Source organism: Dipodomys merriami, unplaced genomic scaffold, assembly GCF_024711535.1.
Source record: "Dipodomys merriami isolate MVZ:Mamm:240054 unplaced genomic scaffold, mDipMer1.0.p SCAF_129, whole genome shotgun sequence".
In the NCBI taxonomy this organism is placed as follows: domain Eukaryota; kingdom Metazoa; phylum Chordata; class Mammalia; order Rodentia; family Heteromyidae; genus Dipodomys; species Dipodomys merriami.
Window position 1 is genome coordinate 2,067,587 of NW_027202593.1, and position 25,198 is coordinate 2,092,784.

The 25,198-nt window shown below is 57.3% G+C and overlaps 1 protein-coding gene across 14 annotated transcripts in view; it reads left to right on the plus strand.

The window, feature by feature from the left end:
* LOC138824445 (protein Aster-B) overlaps window positions 1-25,198 on the plus strand; it is a 120,023-nt gene that overhangs the window by 71,721 nt on the left and 23,104 nt on the right. For 10 of the 14 annotated variants that reach the window (XR_011371087.1, XM_070018304.1, XM_070018305.1 and 7 more), the window contains 2 exons: window positions 16,761-16,971; window positions 23,114-23,134. Coding sequence is in view for 12 of the 14 variants with exons in the window: in XM_070018304.1 (XP_069874405.1) it covers window positions 16,761-16,971; window positions 23,114-23,134 (232 nt within the window). In the remaining 2 variants the exon portion in view is untranslated. Of the gene's footprint in view, window positions 1-4,035; window positions 4,354-10,355; window positions 10,589-12,824; window positions 12,874-16,760; window positions 16,972-23,113; window positions 23,135-25,198 lie in introns of those variants that run through there. The other 4 variants (XM_070018313.1, XM_070018309.1, XM_070018316.1 and 1 more) reach the window with 4 other exon arrangements.

The window sequence follows — 25,198 nt, forward strand, 5'->3', positions numbered from 1 at the left end:
TTATGACTCAGCATGGATTCACAGACACTGTTAGCAGATGGCCTCTGTCTTCCCAAGTTCTTTTTTTTTCTTTTTTTCTTTTTTTTTTTTTTTTTGGGACCAGTCGTGGGGCCTGAACTCTGGGCCTGGGAGCTGTCCCTCAGCTCTTCAGCTCAAGGCTAGCACTCTACCACTTGAGTCACAACACCACTTCCGGCTTTTTTCTTTTTGCTTATGTGGTGCTGAGGAATTGAACCCAGGGCCTCAGGCATGCACGGCAAGCGCTCTACCACTGAGCCACCTTCCCAGCCCCAAGTTCTTTTCTTTCTCTTCCTCTTGCTTGGCTGTTTTACTCAAGGCTAGCACTCTGTTACCTGAGTCACAGCTCCACTTCCAGTTTTTTGCCGCTCAGTTGGAGATAAGAGTCTTATGGAATTTCCTTTCTAGGTTGGCTTTGAACCACAGTCTTCAGAGCTCAGCCTCCCAAGTAGCTGGGATTTCAGGTGTGAGCCGCCATGTCTAGCTCCAAGGCCTTTGCTGACACAGGATAGATAAGAGTGAACTCAGGGAAGGCAGATTGGGTGTGTTCCCATATGTGTTCTTCCGTTTAATTACTGTATACGATGGGAAATTATTAATTAAATTACCTTCCTCCTCATCTGAAAAATGGGGATTATGAGCCCCCATCTTTTACATTACATGAAATCATTCTTATCAGGGGCTTAGCAAATGGCATTTGCTAAGCACTTTGGAAGTACTCTTGCTATTATCAGGATAATTTTGGTTTTATTGTAGCTCAAGTGAGGAGCATTTATTATGAAAGAAATGTTTATGTTCTCCATAATACAGTAGGCCAGAGACTTGGCTTTGCATGGCCTGGAACCTTCTTGGGTAATGAGCTCTGGGGCATGGAGAGCAGGCTCAGCACATTCTCATGGCTGAGGTCACAGTACCCAGGTCTTAGGAAACAGTTTCGTTTTGTTTTGTTTTTAGTTTCAGACTCCACTAAAGATGGATGAATACCTGCTCGGCACTGGGAAATCTTTCATTGTGCTGATTTTCAGCAGTAGCGGTCGCTGTTGGCCAGGATAGAGAATAATAGCTTCTGTTTGTCTCACAGGTACACAGTTTATGTTAGATGAAGTCGAAGGTGTATTATGTGTGTTTGCATCATGTAATCCTCTCACAACCTGACTCGAGTCTCTTGTTTTTGTGACCAATCTAAAGGTAATGGTAGAGAGAACAAGATCCAGGAAACTTCTATGCGTGTATGAAAATGTCCTAGTCAGCCACATCCTTTTGTACAATAGATAGATGTTCATAAAAGAAAATAAAGAGAAAAACAATGGAGGGATCTGAAGCTAAGTGTGCATAACTTTTACCGAGTTAGCACTGGCTTCATCATTTCAACCAAAAGCTACCACAACACATCATGGGAATACTAACCGTATGGGACTGTAGAGGACGAAGAGGAGTGCGTGCATTCTAAAGTGCTCATGGGAATCCCTGAAGAGCTAGCCCAGGCTGTCCAAAGTCACCTAGGGAGTACTGGAGGCAGGTGCCAGTATTCAGCATGCGAAAACAAGCGGAAAGAACAGTGGAATTTGCAGTTAAGTTCTGCACTTCCTCTCCTACCTGCTGCGCGGCAGGGGGAGGGAAGGCACTCAACTTGTCCACTGCTTTGATTCTGTCTCCTCATGTATCCAGCAGTAGAAAACGAATAAAGATCTATGTATTGGCTTTTTCAGATGGCAGCTGAATCTGAGGTAGGATGTGGGAGGGGAGGAATGACTGAGACTTAGAGATGCAAAAGGCAGCCAGACTTGGGTGTGGATCCAGATCCAAGGCCAAGTTTATTTTGTGGTGTCAACGCAAAGAGGCTGGAAGGCTGTCGTCTAAGCAGGAAAGCAGGCTGGGCACTGGGGCTTGGCCACCTCCCGAGGATGGCCGTCGAGGCCAGCCAGGGCAGAAAAGTGTGCTAGACTACAGCCCCAAAATAACTAGCAAACAAGCCCAAGATTGGAGGCCTGGTTAGCTCAGAGGCCATAGGGACCCAGTGACTGTGGCCTGGAACCCTCCAGGTAGCCCAGGAAAACCTTTTCTCTCTTAAGTTGGTTATCTCAGGTATTTTATCAGCCTGTGGAAAAGTAATCTGGGCAGCTCATTATCTTGGGGAAACAGTCTGGTGATCTAGAGTGCCAGCTCAGGCCCTTCCTCTCCCTCCCTCCATTCATTTCTCCTTTTCTTCCTTCCCTTTCTCCTTTTCTTCCTTCCCTCTTCCCTTCCTTTCTTCCTGTAAGCTGAGTAGGTTATTGGAAGGATAAAGGAAAGCCAAGAAAGGAAAGTAGGCAGATTCTCCTTCTAGAGATGAAGAGCCCACAGGAGCCCTCTAGGCAGGGGGTCCTGGGGTAGTTCTAGTCCTGGGGTCCTCCGCATCTTCTCCCCCAGGCTTTGTGCTGATGGCTGGACGGCTGGTGCGTGTGCCGTCCCAGCTCTTTTTGTTAGTTGAGTGGGCACCCTGGGCATGATGGGAAGTAGTATTGGAGCGAGAACTCACGGCATTCTGGGAAGAAGCAATTGAGCAGGAGCCCAGGGCACTGTGGACACAAGAGCGCCAGGATGGGCCGGCCGCTTGTTGTACACCACGGGACCGACACCTTGTCTGGACTCAGCATCCTCAGCTGTTTTTGGCCACTAAGACCGACTCGTGTGACCGGGGGGATCGAATGTCTTAATGTGGACAAAGTACTTTATAAGCACAAGTGCCTTTCAAGCGGTTCATGATGTCATTGGAGGGTAGACTACCAGACAGAATGTGTACCTGGACATGCCTCTCAGCACCACCCATGTGATATGGGAATTCCATCTGGAGACACAGAGGTTGAATTGGGAGTCATTATTACAAAGCCAGCAGCTGCAGACAGACACACATCCCCCCAAAACTTAGAGCCTCAACTACATTTCAGGCTGTTAGGAAACTGAGCCATGAGAGTAGGAGAGTGAAGAGCAGAAAAACACTCTCATCAAACCTGATCAGTTCCAATGGTGAGCTGAAGTGGTGAGCTGCGGAAAGTCAGGAGACAGGAGGGTCGCTGAGGTGATGGGGCGCGGGGGGGCCTAAACAGGGTCACGGTTACTGGGAGCTCCCGAGCTCAAAGTCTAGAGGGTACAAGGCACGGACTGGCAGGCCCAAGTCCCCGCCCCTGCCTCTAGGAGTTCAGGCACACCTGAATTCCTTCATTCACCAAGAATCCAAAATGGTCCCCGTTAGACCCAGTGCCCGAGCATCTACCACATTGCCCCGATGGTGCCAGTTAAACCCAGTAGCCATATTTCAAAATGCTGTCCTGTCAGCGGATGGATGGAGAACCCCAAAAGTCACATGCTTGACACCAGTGCTGAGCCTCCATCCTGGGCAAACCTGACCTGATCAGGAAGCGAGCATGGCCGTTTGAGGTCTCTGCTGCCAGCCTGCTGCCCTGAGAAGCCCTTGCCATTTTCCTGTACAGATTGCAGCGTCCAGGGGCCACCTACCTCCTCCGGATCCCCAGGGCTCAGGCAGCAAGAGCTGCAGCCATCCAGGAAAGGATGCGAGGCTCGATTTAGAGCCTGCGCCTGTGTTTTTATTTAGCATCCCTTCCTTCACACAGGTTGACCTAATAGGCAACACCTGGAAAATAATTGGCGACAGCCCCGGGAGCACAGGCTCCTGGGAGCAGCATCTTGTGTTTTGTCAGATTTGGCGATGGAGAGGAAATCGCTCCCCGCGGCCCCGGTGGCTCTGTCCTCCAAGCTGGCATGAATAATTGAGGGCTGGCAAGCCGACTGCACCAAAGAGTTGCATTATGTAAACCTGCAGGCGGCTGCGCGTGTGTGTGTGTGTGCGCGCGCACGCACCCGCGTGTGTCTGCGCGAGAGGGTGCATGTCTGAGTGTGTCTGTGCGTCTGTGCGCGTGCGTGGCTGAGCTCAGAACAGCTGTGTGTGAGGGAGGGAGAAAGAGAGAGAGAGAAAGAGAGGGGGGGACAAGCGAGCAAGGGGCTTCTGTATGCTGAACAGCCACGCCAAATACCCACCACAGCCACAGAGGGAGGTGGGGGGCAAAGAAAATCAAAGGGGGGCCATGCCTAGGATTCCAGGGCCGCGGGAGACCATAGAACGAGGGAGATTTCCCAGCTTATGAGAGCCCTGTTTCCCCCCTCTCCGCCCCAGTCCCCTCCTCTGGTGGTAGAGACACGGCCGGCCGGCATGGACGTGGAGGGGAGGCCCTGCGGCCTCAGCCCCTGCCCCCCGCCCCGCCCCCACTGCCCAATGCATGAATGAATGAGCGCCTTCCTCTCTGCCGGCTCTCTGCTACTGTTCCTAATGGCTTCCAGGTTAGTGCTACCTCGTGCTGACGCGCTCCTGTGTGTACGTGTCAGTCTATCTTTGTTTCCTCCTGGGATGTGGGGGGGGGAAGGCGTGGCTGGGTCCTGGGGTCAGGTGGGGTCCCAGGGGCTGTCGCGAGGACCTGTCTGTCTGTCTGTGTCTGTCTGTCTGGGTGGTGTGCGTGCACGCTGTTCAGGGCAGCCAGGAACACAAACCTTTGGAGGCAGAGTGAGATCTGGAGTCCATGTTTGCTTCTGTCTCTGTCTGGGATCTGGAAGCAGCCGGCGTGACATGCCGCGGAGGTCCCAGCTGCCCTCCCCCCTGGCCTCTCCTCTCCGCGCCCCTCTTCCCTCCAGGAGCCCTGCTTGAGGCCAGCTTTGCAGCCAGCGGGCAGGGGCAGCCCTGGGTGGGCTGGAGCCCAGGGGTGCCTCCAACGCTGTCTGAACCAGGGCCCCTCTCTGACCGGGGCAGGCGGTCAGGGGACTGCATTCGAGGGACGTCGTAGAGGTGGCCTGGCCTCGGGGGGAGGGGAGGAGACTGGACAGGCCATGTGTTCCGGTCCCCACCCACTGACTTCCGTGGGTGGGAGGGGGCCTGGGCAGGGGAGCTTAGGGACAGACGTGACTTGCTCCCCACGAGGCACTCGGGTCTGTGACCAGCCGACGAGAGGAGAGGCGGGAAGCGGACAGCGATTCACTTCTTCAGCTCAGCCGGCACTTGACTCGCAGATTTGTCCTGTGTGTTAAGGAAATAGACGGGGGGCGGGGGCTGACTCCCCCACCCCCCAGCTCCCTGCACTGCGGGTTCTGTACTTGATTTAGGGACGGGGAGGACTTGGAGCCTGCCCCATCCCCACCCCCACCTAGAACCCAGCGCTCGGGGCGGGCTGGGGCTGATGGCTGTGTTCTGAGATTAGCCAGCGAGCCCCTGTTCTGTGTCTCCCCTCCCACCTCCCCTCCCCACAGCTAACCCTGAGTCATGCACGCACTTCACGCCCTCGCTTGAGTAGCACTTTGTAGGTTACAGAAGCCTCGGTCCGAGTTACTGTGTTTTTTTTGTCTTTAAATCCAGCCCTAGTAGAAGGGACAGACAGAGGAGTGTCTTCAGAGCTGTCTACAAAGTAGCGAGCTGAGGGCTTGAGGTGGACAGCGGGAACCAGCGCCCCTGGTAACTGCTTAGACCTTGAAGCAGCAGCGTTGACATGTCAGCTGGGGGAGAAGGAAGAAAAAAATCTTTCTACCCAGAAGAACAACGAACACAAACACAGCCCTCCTCTTCCTCTCTTTCCTGGCCCCACCACTGTTATCTGTTGTCTGTCTTGGTGATGCGCGTACACCTGTGCCGAGTGCTGTGTGGGTAGCTGTCTGGGGCACAGGTTTCCCATCGTGGTGGCGGCGGGGCGGGGGGCAGGAGACGGCTCTGGGAAAAGCCTCTGTGGGCCCTGCACTGGTAGAGCAGGCCTGCAAACTCAGTAAGATGTGGTAGGGCTTTGTGGGCCATTCTGTCTCTGTCACTGCTAACTCAGGCCTGCTTTGCATAGAGGCTGAGAAACCTGTCAACAAATCATTTCATGGCTGTGTTCACACACACACACACACACAACCTTTATTCATGGCCTCTGACTTGGGGACGTCACAGAACTGTCGCATGCCATAAAATATTCTTTGGGTTTCTTCCACCCATTTAAAGAGGTAAATAGCTTTTTAAAAAGAGAGTTTTGTGGGCTGGGAAGGTGGCTCAGTGGTAGAGCGCTTGCCTTGCATGCATGAGGCCCTGGGTTCGATTCCTCAGCACCACATAAGCAAAAAGAAAGAAGCCGGAAGTGGTGCTGTGGCTCAAATGGTAGAGTGCTAGCCTTGAGCTGAAGAGCTGAGGGACAGCACCCAGGCCCAGAGTTCAGGCCCACGACTGGACCAAAAAAAAAAAAAAAGAGAGAGTTTTGTTTTTGGCTCAGGTACCGGGGCTTGAACTCAGAGCCTGGCCTCTGTCCCTTAGGCTTTTTGCTCAAAGCTAACACTCTATTATTTGAGCCACAGCTCCGCCTCCAAAATGTGTGGTTTTGAACCTGGCAGAGTGGTGTTCCCAATGAGCACGTCCGGATTTTAGTATGACACGGGTTAGAATAAGCTGGGTGACTTCTTCCTGGTCCTGCCAGATCTAGGGTTTGGCAGGGACGTGGTGGGTGTGTGGGTGTGCGTGCACACCAGACCTCATGCTTTTCTCTTGCTGCAGGATAAAGTGACAGAATGACACCCAGAGACTCACCAAAAACCGTGACTAATTCCAGCTTCCCTTGTTTTAGAAAATGACTCCCCAAATAGGTTTGCACTCTGGTTTGTGCGAAGCCCATGGGGCGGTTCTTCTGCTCCCTTCTGAGCCTGTCTGTCCCCACTCTGGAGAACTTGGACGGGAGTCCATTGAGTGGAGAGGGAGCCGAATGGGTGGTTATTTGTAGCTCTGTTCTGTGAGAACTCACTTTACAAGAAATGAGATTTGAGAACAGGTCCTAGGGTCAGAAGCCACAGGACAGCTTGGAGTTTACAATTTAAAAAAAAAAAAAACTCTCAAGAGTTGCCCTGGGGTGAAACATTTGCATATCAAATAACTTCTCTAGTGCTTGTTTTAAGAGCTGGGTCTAATTGATGTGTGGGTGGAGATTCTGTTTGGACAAAGGGTCTTTAACTTCTGAGAATAGGTTAGAGGACCTAGAATTCTCTAACCAGGAAGAGGGGAGGGAAGGAGGGGCTGCTGACCTCAAGTCTAGGAAAGCCTGAATGAGAGAATGGCCTTAAATGCCAGATGACATACTTTTAAGGCTTGCTTCTGGTAGAAAGTGGCAACAAGGAGAAAGACAAGGTGAAGCTCTGGGATTTCGCGCCCTAAATGTATGTTAGGTTAGGCTAAAACCTCTGGGGTGACTTACTTGCCTGCCTGAAGCCGGGCAGGGAGACTGAGCTCTTCAGCACTTCTTTCTACCAAAATCCCCATGATTGGAGCACAGTGATCGTTCCTTGAGCTATTTCTAGTTCACTGTCTCACAGAAAAAAAGCAAGAGCTGGCCTTGCGTTCCCGAGGTGAAGGAAGGGTGGGCAAGCCCATCTCTATAGGACCGTCAGCCACGCATGGGAAGGGCTCACCCTACGCGGCCCAGCGCCTCCCACCCGTGTCCCACCGCCTAGCCAGGAACTGACGTGCTCTGACCAGAGAGGTGGTGCTGGATTGAGGCTGAGGCAGCGGCATGCAGGTCCTAATGGGGTGTGAAGCCCTCTGTCTGAGAGACGGCACCGTTCTGCATGCCTCTCTGGGTGCTGTCTGTGTGCTCGTTGGCATCCTCTTCTTATATCCTTCGGGGGGGGGGTCAGGTGGCATCGGCATTCTTCTCGAACAATAAAAAGCTGCATTTCTGAGAGGAGTGCTTTGCCCGCCCCCCGCCCTGATTATACCCAGGGAAGGGACCCAGTCGGCAACGCCACCTAATGCCCCATGCGCTGTTCTTCGCGGTGACAGGTGGTGATTAGAGATATGTCGATTGAATCCAAGCGGCTCCTATTACACCATGTTGGTAATTACATTTATCTCTTCCTCCAGATTGTGGGTTTCTTAGTCAGAGGCAATATTCCTCGCGTCTGGAACATTACTTGGCACGGAGCATGGTCTCATCCATGGGTGGGTGGGTGGTGAATGGATGGATGGTTCCTGCCCAGATTCCTTCCAGCTTTAGTGGCAACATTTCTCTTGAGGGGGGTGGGAACGGGGGGGGATGGGGTGGGGAGGGGCCCTCCATGGGCAAACTTGGAACTCGGAGTTCTATTCAGTTGAACTCCCCCTTGCCTCCTTCAGTGGCTGTGGTCTTCTCCCGATGGATTGGAAAGCTTTGTCAGGGAAAGGGCTTTCTGGAATAGTGTAGTGCCTTTCTCCTTTTCCCTTGAACGTTGAAGCTTCTGAAATACTTTGGGTGGGATTGGCAGAGGCCCATAGAAGTCAGGTTAGAAAGTACTGTCTCTCTGTGCCCAGTATCATGTTTAATGTTGTATGGAGGCAAAGAACCATCACACAATCTATTGGGCTGGATGTGTAACTGTGGAGTCGGAGGTGCGCAGAGCATGCTGATTGGATGATGTTGAAACAGATGAGCTTCCTTTCTAAAGGCTGCTGAGCCCCAAGAATTAGACAGATAATGATCATTAAAAGTCCTGGAGAAATAAGGGCATGGAGTTCCAAATCCCTCCACAGGATGTTCATACCTGTCTGCTGCCGCCTCACGAGTGCTGTACCGTGAAGCCAAGGCCGGTGGCTGCCATCTGGGCTGCCTCAGAGGAAATCCCTGCAGCCGGGGGAAAGATGGAGCCTGCAACCAGGGAGGCTCCTTGTAGGTGAAACAGTTACGGATCAGCCCAGCCAGCCAGAAGGACTGTTCCCCAACGGCCAGGGGCCTGTGTGCTGTGGACAGTCTCAGGAAGAGGCCATTGTGCAACTCTTGTAAGTGTCTGCTTCATCTCCCAGCATCCTTGTAGGGGTCGGGGCCAGCTGAGGGTGTGGATGGGGACCATCTTGTGCTCTCCCTACATCTTCAGGAAGTGGGTTCCATCCCTTCGCTGGGAGCTCACAGCCTGCTCCTCACCCTTTCTTAGTGTCATGAGTAAGGGTAGGGACCTCTTGCACTGGGGATGCACGGTTTAACTCAGTTTATCTTTAACTTTTTCATGCCGGTAAGATAGGCATGGACAGCCGAGGAACATGAAGTCCACAGAAAGATAAAATGTTTTTTCTCAAGGGTACCAAAGAGCTCAGGATTTTTTTTTTTTTAATAGGTCCTGGAGCTTGAACTCCGGGCCTGGGCACTGTCCTTCAGCTTCTTTTTGCTCAAGGCTAGTGCTGTACCCCTGAGTGGCAGCGCCCCTTCTGGCCTTTTCTGAGTAGTTTGTTGGAGATTACAGTCTCCGGAACTTTCTTGCCTGGGCTGGCTCCCATCCACGAACCTCAGATCTCAGCCTTCCAGGTAGCTAGGATTATAGGTGTGAACTACAGGTGCCCAGTGAGCTTAGGATTGAAACCCTGATCAATACTATGATATCTGGACAAAAATAAAAAATGGACAAGACCAGCCAGGAGTCTGGGGGAGAGGTCCTATTTTAGTTTTCATGGGTCCAGACATCAGAATAAGGACTGACTTCTAAAGAAGAAGGCTGATTTGGGCCCAGTTTAAGAGAAATACGTCTAGGAGCATGGCTACCAATATAAGCAGTGGCTTTTAGAAGAACTCTTTTGTTGTTGTTGTTGTTGGTCGTGGGGCTTGAACTCTGGGCCTGGGCGCTGTCCCTCAGATCTCAGCCTCCTAAGTAGCTAGGATGACAGGCGTGAGCCACCGGCGCCCGGCAGAAGAACTTGTTTCTTTACTCCTGCACGCGCCAGTGTGTGGCAGTCATTTTGCTAGAGGCCCTGGGGGGACATTGCGGCTCCTGCGGTGCAGACAAGGGCAAGCAGGTGATGCCACAGTGCTGCTGGCCTGGCCTGGCACAGGAGTGCACCTTGGACGGAGTGGCCCTTCGGGAGTCTGCTCCACACTTGACCTTGGAGGTTGTAAAGAAACCAACAGGCTCAGGCGGAGACACCAACAAGTGGAGCTGTCTTTGGGCACTTGCTGTGTTCAGGGAAGAGAATGGCCCAAGAAGGCTGGACTAGCTCTGTGAGGGCATGGTACCGGAAGACATTGGGAAGGCGGTTGGATGCCAGGAGTTGGGTAGCTGTCCAGTATGTCCTTCTCCTCGGAGACTCGAGTCTCGGCCTCCAGGGGAGGGTCGGGAAGCTCCCCGGGGGACTTCTGGCGGTGGTCTGTGTGGCACCCCCGAGGCGCCCCCCGATCGGACCCTCTCTGAAGATGCGTGGCCATCGCGGCGGCGCTGGCTTCCTCCCAAACCATCTGATCCTGTGTCTGTCCGCGGGGTGGGGGTGGGGAAAGTGGGTCAGGCTGTTTTGGCATTTCAGGCGTGGAGTCCCACTTCTCTTGCAGGCTCTTGTCTCCATGGAAATGAAAAATAGTGTTTGTCATGCCTGTTCCTGGATTGAATTCCAAACTGGGATGAACAGAAGCTGCGGGAAACCCAGGCGGCGGGGAGCAGGAGGATGGATGGTACAAGCTGCAGCGTTGTGGACGAGCCTGCTAGCTGGAGCTAGAGAAGGCCTTTCCCCAGGCCAGTCCCACCCCCCACATTCCCTCTGGGACCCAAGAATGCCTGCAGAAGGGTAACTGAACCTCTCGCTGCTTTTCTCTTTCACAGACCTTGCCCCTAAGTCAACTCATCAGTTAATAGATTCATCAGCAACCGAAGTCGCTGGTAGGGCTTTGCTCCATGCAAGACATGGCACAGGTCTAGGGGTTTCATCAGGCAGCTAGTTGCAGATGTTGTAGATGGACTGGCCTTGTTGACTTTGTAAGATTTTGGGAAAAGCATTTTTTAGAACTTTCCTCCGATACTTACAGGAGGGCAGGAGGGGTCAGGAAGCCCCTGAGTTGTGGGCAGGACACCCACAGAGATGTGAACAGGCCAACCGGGCAGAGGAGCCGGCACAGGATGCTCCCAGCAGCTTGTGCCCCGTGGTACAGCAGGTGGAACAGGCCCATTCCAAGCCAGGATCTGCAGGTGGCATCTGTGAGACCTGTGATTGGGCAGAAAGGCCCTCTCCGGGGAGCCTGCGTCCTCCCTGCCCTTGCTCCGGGCAAGATGCCGCTGAACCCTAGTCAAAGTGAGGCGGCGGCCGCGGGCCGCCTCTGTCCTGCAGTGGGGTAAACACACGCCCTCATGCAAGCCTCCTGACTCCTTTCTTCACTGGGCCATCACAGCTTACCCTCCTGATACAGTGGGCTTTCTTCCTCTGAGGAAAGTGACCCGCTGGGCGTGGGGGGGCTCACGTAGCAGCTACTACAAGTGGTAACACCAAGAGCAGGGTCCACTCAGGGCCACAGGGAAGAACTAACTCCTAGCAGCAGATGGGCACCCATTTCTGACCCCTTCAACCACCCACCATATCTAGCGTCCTACAAAATATGTTGGGAGCCACTGAGACTTGTTGGCACTGGTCTGGGAAGATGAGTTTGAGTATGTGCACGTACTAGTACTGGCACTTGAACTTGAGGCCTTGGGCTCTTCGAGCCTGGCTTTTTCATTCAAGGCTGGCACTCCATCACTTTGAATATTTTTTTTGGGGGGGGGTCCAGTCATGGGGCCTGAACTCAGGGCCTGGGCGCTGTCTCTCAGCTCTTCAGCTCAAGGCTAGTGCTCTACCACTTGAGCCACAGCACCACTTCCGGCTTTTTGCTTATGTGGTGCTGGGGAATCGAACCCAGGGCCTCATGCATGCAAGGCAAGCGCTCTACCACTGAGCCACCTTCCCAGCCCCCACTCCATCACTTTGAACCACAGCTCCACTTCCAGCTTTCTACTGGTTAATTGGAGATAAGAGTCTCATAGACTTTTTTGCCTGGGCTGGCTTTGAACCTCTGTCTTCAGATCTCAGCCTCCTGAGTAGCTAGGATGACAGGCGTGAGCCACTGGCGCCCGGCTGGATTAATTTTTATAAGTGACTTGGTATTTTCCTCTCCAAGGGAATCGGGGAGCGGTTGGGATGTGGGATTTGAGCCATTCACCTCCTTCCCCCAAGGTTCCGGTTGGTTCTGCCCCTTGCTACCCTATTGGACTATGGATTTTCACGGCTAGAGACGTTGCGTGGACACCGTTAAATGGCAAGCAGAAATGCAAAGAGGAAGAACCACCCTCAGGAGTCCTCACAAACTCTCAGTGTGGAAGTGGTGTGGGTGATGGGTTGCATGTAAAGCCCTTGCAGATGCTGCGCAGATGCACCTGTGGCCTTTCTCTCTGGAGTGAGCTTGGGCTATGGGAAAATCCAAAGGGGAACTGGCTGATTCCCCTGGTAGTGTGGAGGGTGATGCATGTCCTCAATCTTACAGAGAGGAACAGAGTTCACTTTATGATTGTCGCTCAAATACATCAGTTGAGGCCGGGCGTGTTGGTGTAAGCCTGTAACTCCAGCTCTTGAGGGGGCTGAAGTAGGGGGATTGAGGTCCACGGCTGGCCCAGGCTCTGAGTTCAATCCTCAGTGCTGCCAGATAAAAAGGAGAGACTTGCGGTGCATCAGCCCATGGGCCAAGTACGTCACTCGCGTTATTTCGCCGTATAGACAACATGGCTCTGTGAGACAGGCGTCCATTCTTCCAGAGAGAAAAATGAGGCTTAGGAGACCAGGTCACACCACAAGCAGGTGGCCAGCGTGGGACCCAGCCCGGGCTAGCTGGCGTCGCAGGCGGCAGTTAACCCTGTCCCTGCCCTGCGGGCTCCTGGCACACGCACTGGAGCTGGACGTCCCATTTCTAGTTGAGCGCTTTGCTTCCCCAGTGCGGGCAGCGGCGCCCGGCCCGGCACGCAGCCTCCTACAGAACTTGCCAGCGTCCTCGAGGACGCAACAGCACCCGACTCAGCACAGGCTGGGAGCGAGCCGCGGCCCGCTGGCTGGTAGGATGCGCTGTGGTGTGATTTCGGGGAGCCTCGGCTGCCGTCCAAGCTAGGTGGAGGCTCGGGACATCCAGAGGGAGGGGCGTTAGTCCTGCAGATCCTGGTGATTTTCTATCACGGTGTTCCACGCCCAGCGACCGCGCTTTGCTGCCAGGGGCTGGGCGGCCAACCGAGGACCCACTGTGCTGTGCTCCTTGGTTGAGGGCCGCTGTCCTCGCGGGGGGCTGAGGGTGAGGCTGGAACACGGTGGCCAGCACGTCCAGGGGGCGGATGGAGACTATGGAGCCATTGAGAAGCCTGCGTGCTCTTTCCACATCTCTCTGTTTGTGAAGGCCCTCAGCCAGATCTGAGCACAGGACGTGGGGTCAGGCACTCGACAGCAGGAGATAGTGTGGTCAGACTCAGGCAAGCACTGTTTGTTAGTGAGAAAACCCGGAGACTGAGACAGGCCTTGTTGGAGATCTTCAAAGCAGGAAATGGATGAACAGCATCTGGGACACAGGCCGTGGGCTGAGGGTGTCTGTGGGGCTGGAGCCCGAGCGCGAGCATGCTGTGTAATGCTCTGTGCGGTCCATGCCGTTCTATGCCTCCATCTCCTTTCTTTCTAGAACATTCTCTTCTCTCCTTCTCTGACCTCCACCTGGCCCTGCACTAAGCTCCAGGGCCATTTCTGTAAGAAAGCCAGTCTCCCCATCCCCCACCCTGATCACCTCATTTGTAGTTTATCTTCAGACAAAAAGATATGTGTTCAGCTTATCTGTGCTGAAAATGCCCGAAGCCAGGGCCCTTCCCTTGGCATCTTGAACGTCCAGCACTGGTGTAGTGGAGGTGGTCAGTGAACACTGCCAAAGCCGGAAAGACAAGTCTGCAAGCCACATCCCTCGTCAGGGGCTTACACCCCCTATTGCTTAGGGTTTGGGGGATTTTGTGGGTTTTATTTATTTATTTATTTTGGTCAGTTGTGAGGCTTGAACTCCAGGCCTGGGCGCTGTCCCTGGGCCTCTTTGTGTGCAAGGCTAGCACCCTACCACTTGAGCCACAGCACCACTTCCAGCTTTTTCTGCTTATCTGGTGCTGAGGAATCGAACCCAGGGCCTCATGCATGTGAGGCAAGCACTCTACCACTGAGCCACCTTCCCAGCCCCATTTAAGGTCCTTTTCTTTGCTTTAAAGTCTAAAGATTTTAAAATATAATACAATCTTATTATTAATCATGCTGGCATGATTAATGGCATAGAGTTTGAAAGGTTCAACACTATGAGAAATAGTTTTTTCATACGGGATCTGCTGGTTTTATTTCTTAGCAGTATATGCAAATCTGTGGGATGAAGGGATGACTGTGTGGTGTACGTGTGTGTGTGCATGTGTGTGCATGCGTGTGTGCATATGTGGTGCAGGCATGCACACATGGATGTGTATATGCATCGTGCTGATACTGGAGTTTGAACTCCGGGCCTGGAGCTCTCAGCTTTTCACTCATGTCTGGCTCTCTACCACTTGAGCCATACCTCCACTCCCAACTTTATGCTAGTTAATTGGAGATAAGAGCTCCCCAGATTTCTCTGCCCAGGCTGAGATCTCAGCCTCCTGAGTAGCTGGGATTACAGGCATGAGCCACCAGCGCCCGACTCCCAGATCAGTGTGTGACACAGAAGCCTGCTTGGCTTGTGTCTCGGTAGTTGTTTGGTTTGTTGTTGTGGGTAGGGAGAGAGTCCCCCGCTGTTCTGGGAATGGAATCCTGGGAGGCACTTTAAACCTATTTGGCTGTGGTTTGAAATTGGCTGGCCCGGCTCTCTCTCAGGACCCCCAGACCACACGCTGTGGGCTGCCGGTCTGCAAACTTGGCCCCGTGGTGAGGCTTCTTCCGCTGCGGCAGAGCAGTGAAACTTTCTTCCCCGGGGTCTCCAGTGCTGTAGTCCCAGGGCAAGGGGGGCAGGGGCAGGACTTGGTGGGCGTCCCGGAGCAGGGACCGCTGGTGGTAAGTGAGATGTTAAATGCACGCTGTGTTTTTGCTCTCCTTGTGCGTCCTTTGGCCATGGTGGTCTCCCCCCCACATTGGTTTCCTTCCAAAAAGTTCAGCGCTGCCCCCCCCCCCCGCTGTCTCCCCCTCGGTGCTTTCTGCTCTGCCTGGGCCGAGGTCCTGCTGAAGGGACTTGGTTTTTATCTCTGGTGTGTCCGCTGGGATGTTGGAGGACGGGGCTTCTGGGGCTTCCCACACAGCCACCACTCCCTGAAGGAAAGCTGGATGTGGTGTCCTGAGAGTGCGGCTCCCGCACCCCTTGCCCCTCCTGCTCCCGCACCTCCTGCCCTCCCATACCCCCTGCCCTCCCGCACCCCCTGCCCTCCCATACCCCCTGCCCTCCCGCACCCCCTGCCCTCCCATACCCCCTGCCCTCCCGCACCCCCTGCCCCTCCCGCCCCCGCACCTCCTGCCCTCCCATACCCCCTGCCCTCCCGCACCCCCTGCCCTCTGACTGCTCAGTTGGTGGCTGGGGTACTTGGCTCTTTACACCCAACACCACAACCTGGTGCTGTCCGCTTGGTAGCTTCACATTCGCTTTCTTTCCCATTTTCCCTGCCTGTGTTTGTGTGTGTGTGTGTGTGTGTGTGTGTGTGTGTGTGTGTGTGTGTGTGTGTGTGTGTGTGTGTGTGTGTGTGTGTGTGTGTGTGTGTGTGCAGGTGCTTGTGTGCATGCATACACACTCATGTGCACTGGTACTATGGTACTGTGTGTGTACGTGTGTGTGCAGGTGCATGTGTGCATGCATACACACCCGTGTACACTGGTACTGTGGCTTGAACTCAGTACCACAGCACTTTTTTGTTCAAGGCTGGTGCTCTTCCACTTGAGCAACATGGCTAGCCTGGCTTTTTCTGGTAAGGTAGGCTGACCTCAAACCTCAGTCCTCAGATCTCAGCCTTCTGAGTAGCTAAGATTACAGGCCCCAGCCACCAGTGTCCACCCCCCAACTCTTACTAATTAACCTTTCCCTTTATTAATCTCTTTCTGTATTCTGTCCAACAAAGCAAACATCTACTGAAGTTTAACCAGCACATTCAGTTTTCCTCTCCTTTTTTCTCTGTCATCTCTTCTCCTCTGAAAACACAAGCAAGTGAGAATCTGGTAGTCACTAGGAGATCATAATAGCGTAATTGGGTTTGGTAAGATGGGATGGTTAAGGCACTTGCTGGACATGAATGTGGGGGAGGGGTGGTGCTTGTTCACCTTCACCATCAGGGAAAGCGGAGCCGTCTGTAAGAAAACACAACAGAATGGTGTGGGCAGGAAAACCCAAGCAGAAAGCCCACATTTTGTGTGCAGGCCCTCTGCGATCAGCAGACGCTTACCTTACATGCCAGATTCGGTTTTCACTTTTAAAATTAGGGGTCTGGGCACTTAGGGTGCTGTTTTAAGAGCCCAGTGTCATGAAATATGTGAGAACGCTCTGAAAAACAGTATTGTGACTGCCATTATTATGAGCAAGTGTTCCAAGTAGAGCATGTATACAATGAACTAATAGCATTGTGTGAGCTCCAGTGAGCCTTTCAGATCATAACTGGACGGCGCTTGGCATCTGAGAGGATAATGGGGGCTCCAGCAGTGGTTGGATGGTCAGACACCCGGATGGATAAATGTATAGCTCAATTGCTGATTGCCCTACCAGCCCTTTCCTAGTCCTAGTTCTGTTTTCATATGTTGGCACCACTGCCCTCTCCTGGCCAATAGCAGAATTACACGGCACTGAGTCCATCCCTGGGCCCCTGTCTCCCTAGGCGCCCAGGCCTCCAGCCTGCATCACTGACCGCCTGCTCTCCTCCCCCTCCCCCTCCCCCTCCCCCCCTCCTCCTCCCCTCCCCCTTCTCCCCCTCCCCCTCCTCCCCTGCAGCACGGCCAGTAACTCCAACCGCAGCACACCGGCCTGCTCCCCGATTCTCCGGAAGCGGTCCCGCTCGCCCACCCCTCAGAACCAGGACGGAGACGCGATGGTGGAGAAGGGTTCGGACCACTCCTCGGACAAGTCCCCGTCCACCCCCGAGCAGGGCGTGCAGCGTAGCTGCTCCTCCCAGTCCGGCCGGAGTGGGGGCAAAAATTCCAAGGTGAGCGGGGGCCGCCGACCCTTGTCGGCTGGTGCCGGGGGGCTTGGTGCTGCCCGGGAAGGGGTGCTCTCCTCCTGCGGTGAGTGGATGGCGCCGGTGTCCTTCAGGCCCCGGCCGGGCAGGCAGGCAGGACCGAGCTCAGCTCAGTGGCTTTCCAGCCTGGATCCTGAGGGCCCTCCGCCCTGGGAGCCCCAGGACCGGGTGCTGAACCCTTCTGCAAAGTTGCCCCCTAGAGCTAGTGCTAGGGATTGAATCTTTCAGAGAAACTTCCAGAATGCTCTGTCCGGCATCCTGCATTGCCATCGTCCCCACCCACTCCACACACATCGGGCCACGAGGACAGCGACCCGGCCGGGCATGGCGGCATGTGGGCCCTGGCAGCCCCGGGCTGGTGATGGCTCCCCAGAGAGCACCCCTCCCGTCCTCAGTCTTCCGGGAAGCATGAGGCAGCACTGCCCAGATGCTCCTTCTAGAAGCTTCTCTCTGCCTTCAGATTCCCAGGGCCCGGCAGGGGCTGGGGACCCCAGGGAGGTGAGGGAGACCGTGCCCCATCTGAATTTGTCTTTTGATTTCTTGTTCTTCCTCTTCCTCCCGCCACTTCCCAAATCCCTTCTTTGCATGCACCGTCTTAGTCTCACAAGCGCCTCTCAAAAGTAAGCCATGTTTCGTCTGTCTCCTCCTCTCCCCTCTAGTGTTGACGTGTCTGTAGTGCTCAGCATCCTCGCCCTCCGCCCCCCGCCAGTTCTGCCCACGTGTCCTGCTTGGTCCCTCTCCCAGAAGGGCCGGCCCCACGGCCCCACTGTGCCCCCTCCCCACCCAGATTGGCTTGAAGTTACCGAGGGATGCGGGAGGCCCCCCCCCCACGTCTGCCTGCGCCCCAGCACTGCCTGCGGTGGGCATCCGTCCCCCTTCCATAGCGCCCTCTCCAAGCAGAGCCCACTGGGGGGCCCACAGCCTTGCGGGGGGCGGCCCCCTCAGGGCACCGCAGGCCCCTGCTGCCCCTGGTGATGGGGGATGGTGGGAGGATGCCCTTTTGGAGGGCACCATCCTTGCCCCCATCCCCACAGCTGCTCGCCTGGGTGACCCCGCCCACTTCCCCCCATGCCCATGGTACTGGGGGGGGCGGTGCCCCGAGTGCCTAGAGTAGCCCCTCCAGGTCCTGGAGAGACGGGAACAGGTCAGGGAGACAGAGACAGGGGCCCAAGGCAGGGCAGAGGGCATCGCAGGGCTCTCCCTCCCCCACTGCGGAGCCGGGCCTGGGTGCGGAGGAAGCCAAGGTCCCGTCTCTCTTAAGTGCAGCAGACGGGCGCGCTGCTGTTCCATCCTGGGGAGGGGCAGAGGCTGCACAGCTGGGCCCGCAGGCTGCCACCTTCCTACGGAAAGCGGGGCAGCAGCTGTAGCTGGCTGCGGGTGGAGTGGGCACGCCGGCAGGTGTCCTCTGTGGGCTCGGGAGCCTGGGCATGCATGGCAGGCCCGGCATCAAGGGCAGGCCCGGCATCGAGGGCAGGCCCGGCATCGAGGGCAGGCCCGGCATCGAGGGCAGGCCCGGCATCGAGCGCAGGCCTGGCATCAAGGGGCAGGCCCGGCATGGAGCGCAGGCCCGGCATCAAGGGGCAGGCCCGGCATCGAGGGGCAGGCCCGGCATCGAGGGCAGGCCCGGCATCGAGGGCAGGCCCGGCATCGAGCGCAGGCCCGGCATCAAGGGCAGGCCCGGCATCGAGGGCAGGCCTGGCATCGAGGGCAGGCCCGGCATTGAGCGCAGGCCCGGCATTGAGCGCAGGCCCGGCATCGAGCGCAGGCCCGGCATCGAGCGCAGGCCTGGCATCAAGGGGCAGGCCCGGCATGGAGCGCAGGCCCGGCATCAAGGGGCAGGCCCGGCATCGAGGGCAGGCCTGGCATCAAGGGGCAGGCCCGGCATGGAGCGCAGGCCCGGCATCGAGGGCAGGCCCGGCATCGAGGGCAGGCCCGGCATCGAGGGCAGGGTCTGGCCAGACTTGTGCCCGCTGTCCTGAGAGCGCCCGTCCCTGCTCTCGTCGATGGGGCCTTGAGGTGTTGTAGGCCCAGCTGGTGGGAGGGAGGGCCTGGATGATCCACACCAGGTGGGCACCGGGGGCTTCTCTCTGCTCCCACATTTGTGAGAAGAACACACGGAGCGGGGGCGTGGCCACCGCTGGGAGTGTATATGTTTGGATCTGGCCATGGGTTGGAGCAGGGAGTGTCCAGTGATAAGGACTCGTGTTAAGCTCTGAAATGGCGGGTCATGTCGGGAACCAGGGGCCAAGATGCAGAGTGCAGGCGTGGACAGGGACCACGTGGGGTGCAGACAGCGGGGTCTGGAAGGTGTAGAATCCAGAACCATCTAGGAGGAGGGGTCCCTTCTCCACGGATGAAAGAACAGAGTGTGGGGAGTGTTTAAAGCAGACCGAGCAGCTTCATTGGAGAGCAAAAGGGAGACTGTGATGCAGGCCTTCCCTGGAGAAGGGTCCAGTGGGTCCAGCGGCATCCTCTGCCAGGGTGGTCTCTCCAGCGTGGGGCTCCTCCCAGGTCGTGCCCACGGCTGAGGGCTGGTGTGTGCACCGTCCCGGGGCTTTTTTATTGGTAAGTGGGAACCCAGGGCATGGTGGGAAGAAGAAGCAGTACCATTATTATTGTTGTTGTTGTTTGTGCTTTCTCCTCTAACGGAGGAGGTCCACTCTCCCCCAAATCTAGGAGCTGTAGGCAGTGTGGAGCCTAGGAGACTGACCTGACGCGGGGCGAAGATGGTGGATCTAGGAGAGGGAGACACTGCAGCTTAGCGAATGGACCCCGTGTGGTCTAGGTGGTGTAGATGGTAGCCTCTAGGAGGTGTACACAGAATTGCCCAGTGTGGCCTAGGAGGAGTAGACAAAGTTGTCCGGAGCGTCTGCCCCTCAGAGTGGACCTGTGGTCTCCGCAGCTGAGGTGGGTGCTGAGGAGGGAGACGTGTCTGGCTGCAGGCGGTGGGGCAGACCCAGGGTCTTGGGAACACGCCCAACGCTGGCTGAATGGAAGCTGGTGTGGGCTCCCTCTTGGCAGTTGAGGTCAGATGATTCGGCACCTGGACTTCCTCACCCCGAGAGACCCGGGGTCTGGGCAGGGCCATCTTCAGCAGACAGGCCTCCTCTGAGCCCTCAGCCCCAGCCCTCGGTGCTCTGTCCACACGGGTGGGCTGGAGGCCGTGGTCTTCCTGGAATGCAGGCGCAGGCTACAGAAGGCGGTGGGAGTTCCAGCAGGAGACGGCCCTGTGCAGACCCGGGCCGAGGAGGCCTCGGTGGCCATAGGCCGTCTCGGAGGAGGTGCAGGGCAGGGGATCTGAGGCCAGGGGCTGCTGGGCCATCTTGGGCCCTGTCTCCCGTCCTCCCCAGAGGAGGCCATACCTTGAGGTGTTTTTCAGGCAAGCTAGAAAATGCCCCCTTTGCCCTCCCTGGCCTCCATTTCTTCTGGTGTGACGCTCGGGGAAGGCCTGGCTGGGCCCAGTCTTGTTTCAACGCGCTGTTGAGTCTGATCCTTGTTTCTGTCTCCCGTGGGCTGGACGGGAAGATGGGTCCCATTCCCAGCAGCCGTGCTCTGCCCCACCATCAGTTCCCGCCCAGCAATGATTGCTTCTGGCCACCAGAGGGAGCCAAGCCACCCCTGTTGCCAGCGCCTCTGGAGAGCAAGCCTGGGGGTGGGGGGGGCGGAGGCCGGCCAGTCCTCCGCTTGGGCCTGCAGACCCCTCTCTCTGGGCTTGGCTTTAATGACCCAGTGTCGTCACGCTAGTGTTCTCCCTTTTTGTTTTTTGTTTGCATTCTAATTTTTGTGGTTTTCTTTTCAGTATGACAGACTTAACCTGATCAAAGTAAGACGTTGGTTTTGCCCCCCTCACCCCTAGCGACAAGTCGAGTGCGTAGCCCCCCCTCCCGTGCCCACCTCCCGGCTGCCTTGTCCTTTGCCCTGGGAGATGCCTTTGGACGTGGGGGCAGGAAACTTTCCCAAGGTGACTTGGGAGTGTTTCCAGGGCCCGACCTTGCTCCGGTCCTCGGGGTCCGCCCCTGTACCCAAGGCTCACGGAAGCCAGAAATGAGCCCCGCTCACTTTCTCTTCTGAAGCCGTGTCTCTGTGCCCGCCCCCTCCTCTCTCTAGCCAGATCCGTAGATGGCGCTCTCCAGCCCGTGCCGCAGCCCCTGGCTCTCTCCTTGGTTCCCTGGTGGTCTCTGTGCTCCGGGCAGGGCTCCGAGCGGCCTCAGCAGGGTGGCGGCCTCTCCCCCGCGCCTGCAGCCTCTCTAACTTTCTTCCAGGACCCAGCTCAGGAGGGCATGGGGGGGGGGCGGGAGGGGGAATGATCCCAAGAGACTGGTCCCTGAGGGATGGTCCAGGAGGGGGTGGAGATTTGGGGGGAGGATCAAGGGGCCCTGGGTGCGGGAGGCGCGTCTGGAGGGAGCGGATGGGAAGCCCGCCGGGGCTAGCCGCTCAGGGGCCACAGAGCCCCACAAAGCCGTGTTCTAGCCGCTGCCTTTTGCGTTTCTCTTGAGGGCTTGTGCGCATGCTCTGCCCGCCTTTACAGAAGAGCAGGTAGTGGGTGCCACTACCCACACTACTGCGGGGCCATTTCCTCAGGGGCGCACCGGGCCTTCGGCCAGGCTCGTGATGACCCTGACGTTCTTTGCCCCAAACAGATTTCCAAGGGATGAGTGCTTGGTGCCAGTGCGTGGACAGGGACCGCCCGTGCGGGGAGGGAGATCCTACCCCGTGCCCGCCCCCCGCCCCGGGGCCTGAAGGCCACCGCAGGGACCGGACAGTAGCCTCCGCTGTGGAACAGATGGCTGCGCCCTGGTGTGGGCTTTCAGGAGCTCAAGGGAGCCGCGGGCAGCGTGCATCCGCGCGGCTGTGCCGTCCCAGGCTCAGAGAGCGGCCAGAGCGGCCTGTCCGCGCCTCCAGCGCCGGCCGCGGCCCCGGGGCCTCCCGGCCCGGCTCCCCGCCCAGCAGCACCAGGGCCCCGGGGGGCTGGGCTGGCCGCAGGAGGGACAGCGCCGTGTCAGGGCAGTGTGACTTCCGGATTAGTCCGTGGAGAGACGGCTTTGGGGGAATTACCATGAGCCCCTTTCAAGGAGGGGGCTGGAGGGCCATCTGTCGTCCTGGCCACATCTGGCGGCTGAGGTGGGAACGGGGGTGGGGGGGGACTCTCCCCAAGGCAGCACGTTGGTCCCTCGTGTCACCTGCAAAGCGAGGGGTCAGGTGTCTGCAGAGGTCGTGCGGTGGGAAGGAAGAGGGGTGAGGGGAGGTGGACCCCAGGCCCGGTGCTCAGTCACCCATATCCCTCCAGGCGCGCCCAGAGCGCACCGAGGGCCGGCTGCCCGCCCGGCCTTCGAGCTGGCTTCCCTGCCCAGGAAGGGCGGAAGGGCGCCATGGCGCACAGGCCCACGCCCCTGGCTGTGGTCAAGGCTACTGACCTGTGCGGGAAGCCCTACCGTCCTAGTGAATGCAGGGCCTAGGGACAGCGTCAGGGGGAGCTGGACACGGACAAGGCACCAGCCCTTCTCCAGGGAACCTGTTCCCTTCCAGTCTTCGGGGGGCTGGGTGCACAACCCTCCCCGGGGTTGGGGAGGCCCCTTAGCAAAGGCTCCCGCCCGCCTCCCCCAGAATCTGTCCTGCTAGCACTTAGGATCAGAAGAAGGAACTCACGCACCCCACGCGCTGAGAGCACTTTGGCAGAGAAGTCCCCTGTGCTGTCCCCACCGCCGCCCTGTCCACGCTGCCTTCCACAGGGCTGCCCACCTGCCGGGCTGGCCTCCTCCGTCCTCCGCTTCGGGGCAGGGCCTCGTCGGGTCCTGGATGCGCTCCACGCATCCTGAGCCCCCATCCACAGAACCTCGTGATGGGGCTCCGTCTCCCTTCCAGCCACGCTCTCGCTGGTGCTGCCGCTGCCTGCCCCCCTCCCCCGGCCACCCCGGCCTTCCTGGCCTTGGGCCCGTCCAGCATGAGCTGCGCCCAGGTCTCCTTTCTGCAGCTGTCTTAGAAAGGATGCTCGTGAGCAGCCCCCGGGAGCAGGGGACCGCCCGGGGCTCCTCCTGCCAGTCCTCCGCTGTGTCTCCTCCGGCTGCTCCACCCTGACTAATCTTGCCTTCTTTTATGTTTGTCTTTTCAGAAAAGCCAGAGCTGGTACAATGTAAGTATTCCTGTTTCTCTCCTTGTTGGGTGGGTGGGGAGTGGGCGGGTGAATGAGGAGGGGCAATGTGGGGTTCAGTTCTTGCTTCTCCATGAGCGTTTCCCCTTACCAGCTTCCTCTGTCCCCAAACCAGATGCAGTAATTGTTCTCTGTAGCTGGGCAGGGAAAGGCCTGGTCAGGAAGGATGTCCTGCCCTGCCCCCTGCCCCCTGCCCCCTGCCCCCTGCCCTCTGCTCCCTGCCCCCTGCCCTCTGCCCTCTGCCCCCTGCCCCCTGCCCTGTCCCCTGCTTCACTGACACTCCCGCACAAGGCCGCTCTTGTTTTCTAGGCGGGAGCAGGCAGACAGGGTGTTGGGACTGGGGCAGCCTTGGGGTGTGAAGACCTCATCCCTTGGCACAGACTCTTGGGGATCATCTTGAGCTGAGAACCCTCCCATGGAGTAGAGTCTGACTTGTGCCCTGGCACCTTCGCAGGGGCCCCCGGAGCCCTCTCCTGTCACAAGACGTGGCCGCCCTGAGGTCTGTGGTGAGGGTGTAGCCGCGCCATCTCTAGGTCACCTGCCTGGTCCGCAGACAGCCCTGCAGGGCCACGTCCCCTGACTACAGAGTCAAAGCTGGGGCCTTTGAACTCTTGCCCTGGAGAGCAGCTGAATGGAGCCTCTTGGCAGGCCCTGGCTGTGTCTCCGTCTCTGGGACTGCCCGGGGGGAGCTGCCGATGGCTTCAGACTCTGTCCCTTCTCTGAGCCTGCGTCTGGGTCTTCGTGCATGATGCTGCAGAATGCCATCTCCGTCTCTCTTCTTAGCCCAAGTCCTGCTGGAGAGGGGCTCTGCGCAGGGAGGAGCCACTGGGGAATGGTAGACAGGAGAAGCTGGCTGTGAATGAAAGCTGGAGGGAGTCAGGGAGGGGGCTGGGGAGGGGCCGTGTGTGCGATGTCCAGCCCTTCCCTAATACCAGCACAGACCAACCAGCTCTGGGGCTTCCCATCAACCCCTGCCCATCCTGGGTGCTCTTGATTGGTATGCCGGCCGTAGTCCCACCTACCCACCCCACCGGGCCATTCTGATAGGAGGAAGCTGAGGACTGGGGTGGACTGGGGTGCTGGACCCCTCCCCCTCCCTTTCACCTCCCCCTTAACCTGTGTCCTCCCCAGGCTGCTCAGGGCTGGTAATGGAGGAGGGGGGAGGAGAAGCGCTCTGCCGGGGAGGGGAGGGGAGGGGAGGGGAGGGCGGGTACAGGCCTGGCTGTTCTTCCTGGCAGCTGTCTCGGGCTGGCTGTTTCAGAACTCCATCGTCCTCTACCCAATGGTCCCTTTTGAGAGGGAAGTACCTGACCACAGCCCTCTAGCCCTGTCCGTCCTTCCTCTCCCTCTCCCTCCATCTCCTCCAGTCTCTCATTCCATCTTCAACTAGCCTTCCCTTTCCCATTGATTCTCCCTCGGCCTCCCCGCCTCCCCGGCCCCGTGCCCAAGACGTGGCTTCTCGGACTGCAGCGGCAGCGAAGACACTTGGCTGGAGGATGGGCGAGGCTGCGGCAGGCCCCAGAACCCGCCCGGAGAGCCTCACCGGTCCTTCCCACTCCTAGAAAACTGCCCCTGCCCCCCCCCCAAAACCTCCAGGAAGCAGAAAGGAATGAACGTGGGGGAGCAGACCCCGGGAGACGGAAGATGGAGAGATGGGCAGAGAGGGGCTTTCCCTTCGGCACCAGACAGTGTCAGAGCAAGAGAAATAAATTCTGGCCTGGGTGTGAGCCCTTGTGGGCCGCGTGGGGAGGGGGCGGATGCACACTTCTCTACCTTGCTTCTTTCCCGGAGTGCCGCCTGGCACCGGCTGCCCGACGCCCCTGCCCACTAGGACACTGGCTTTGTGGGGGTGCACAGCGCCAGTAGGGCTAGTCCTGTGGACAACCCAGCGAACCTGCCTGGGATAAGTATGAGAAAGGAGGGTCGAAGCTTTGTAGGCTCAAACCCCATGTGTCATGGGGGGGGGGACAAGCCCCCAGCCTGGCACTTTCTGAAGGACTGCCTCTCTGGCCCTCATCTACTACCTCCTTTTGTGATGTACCCGTG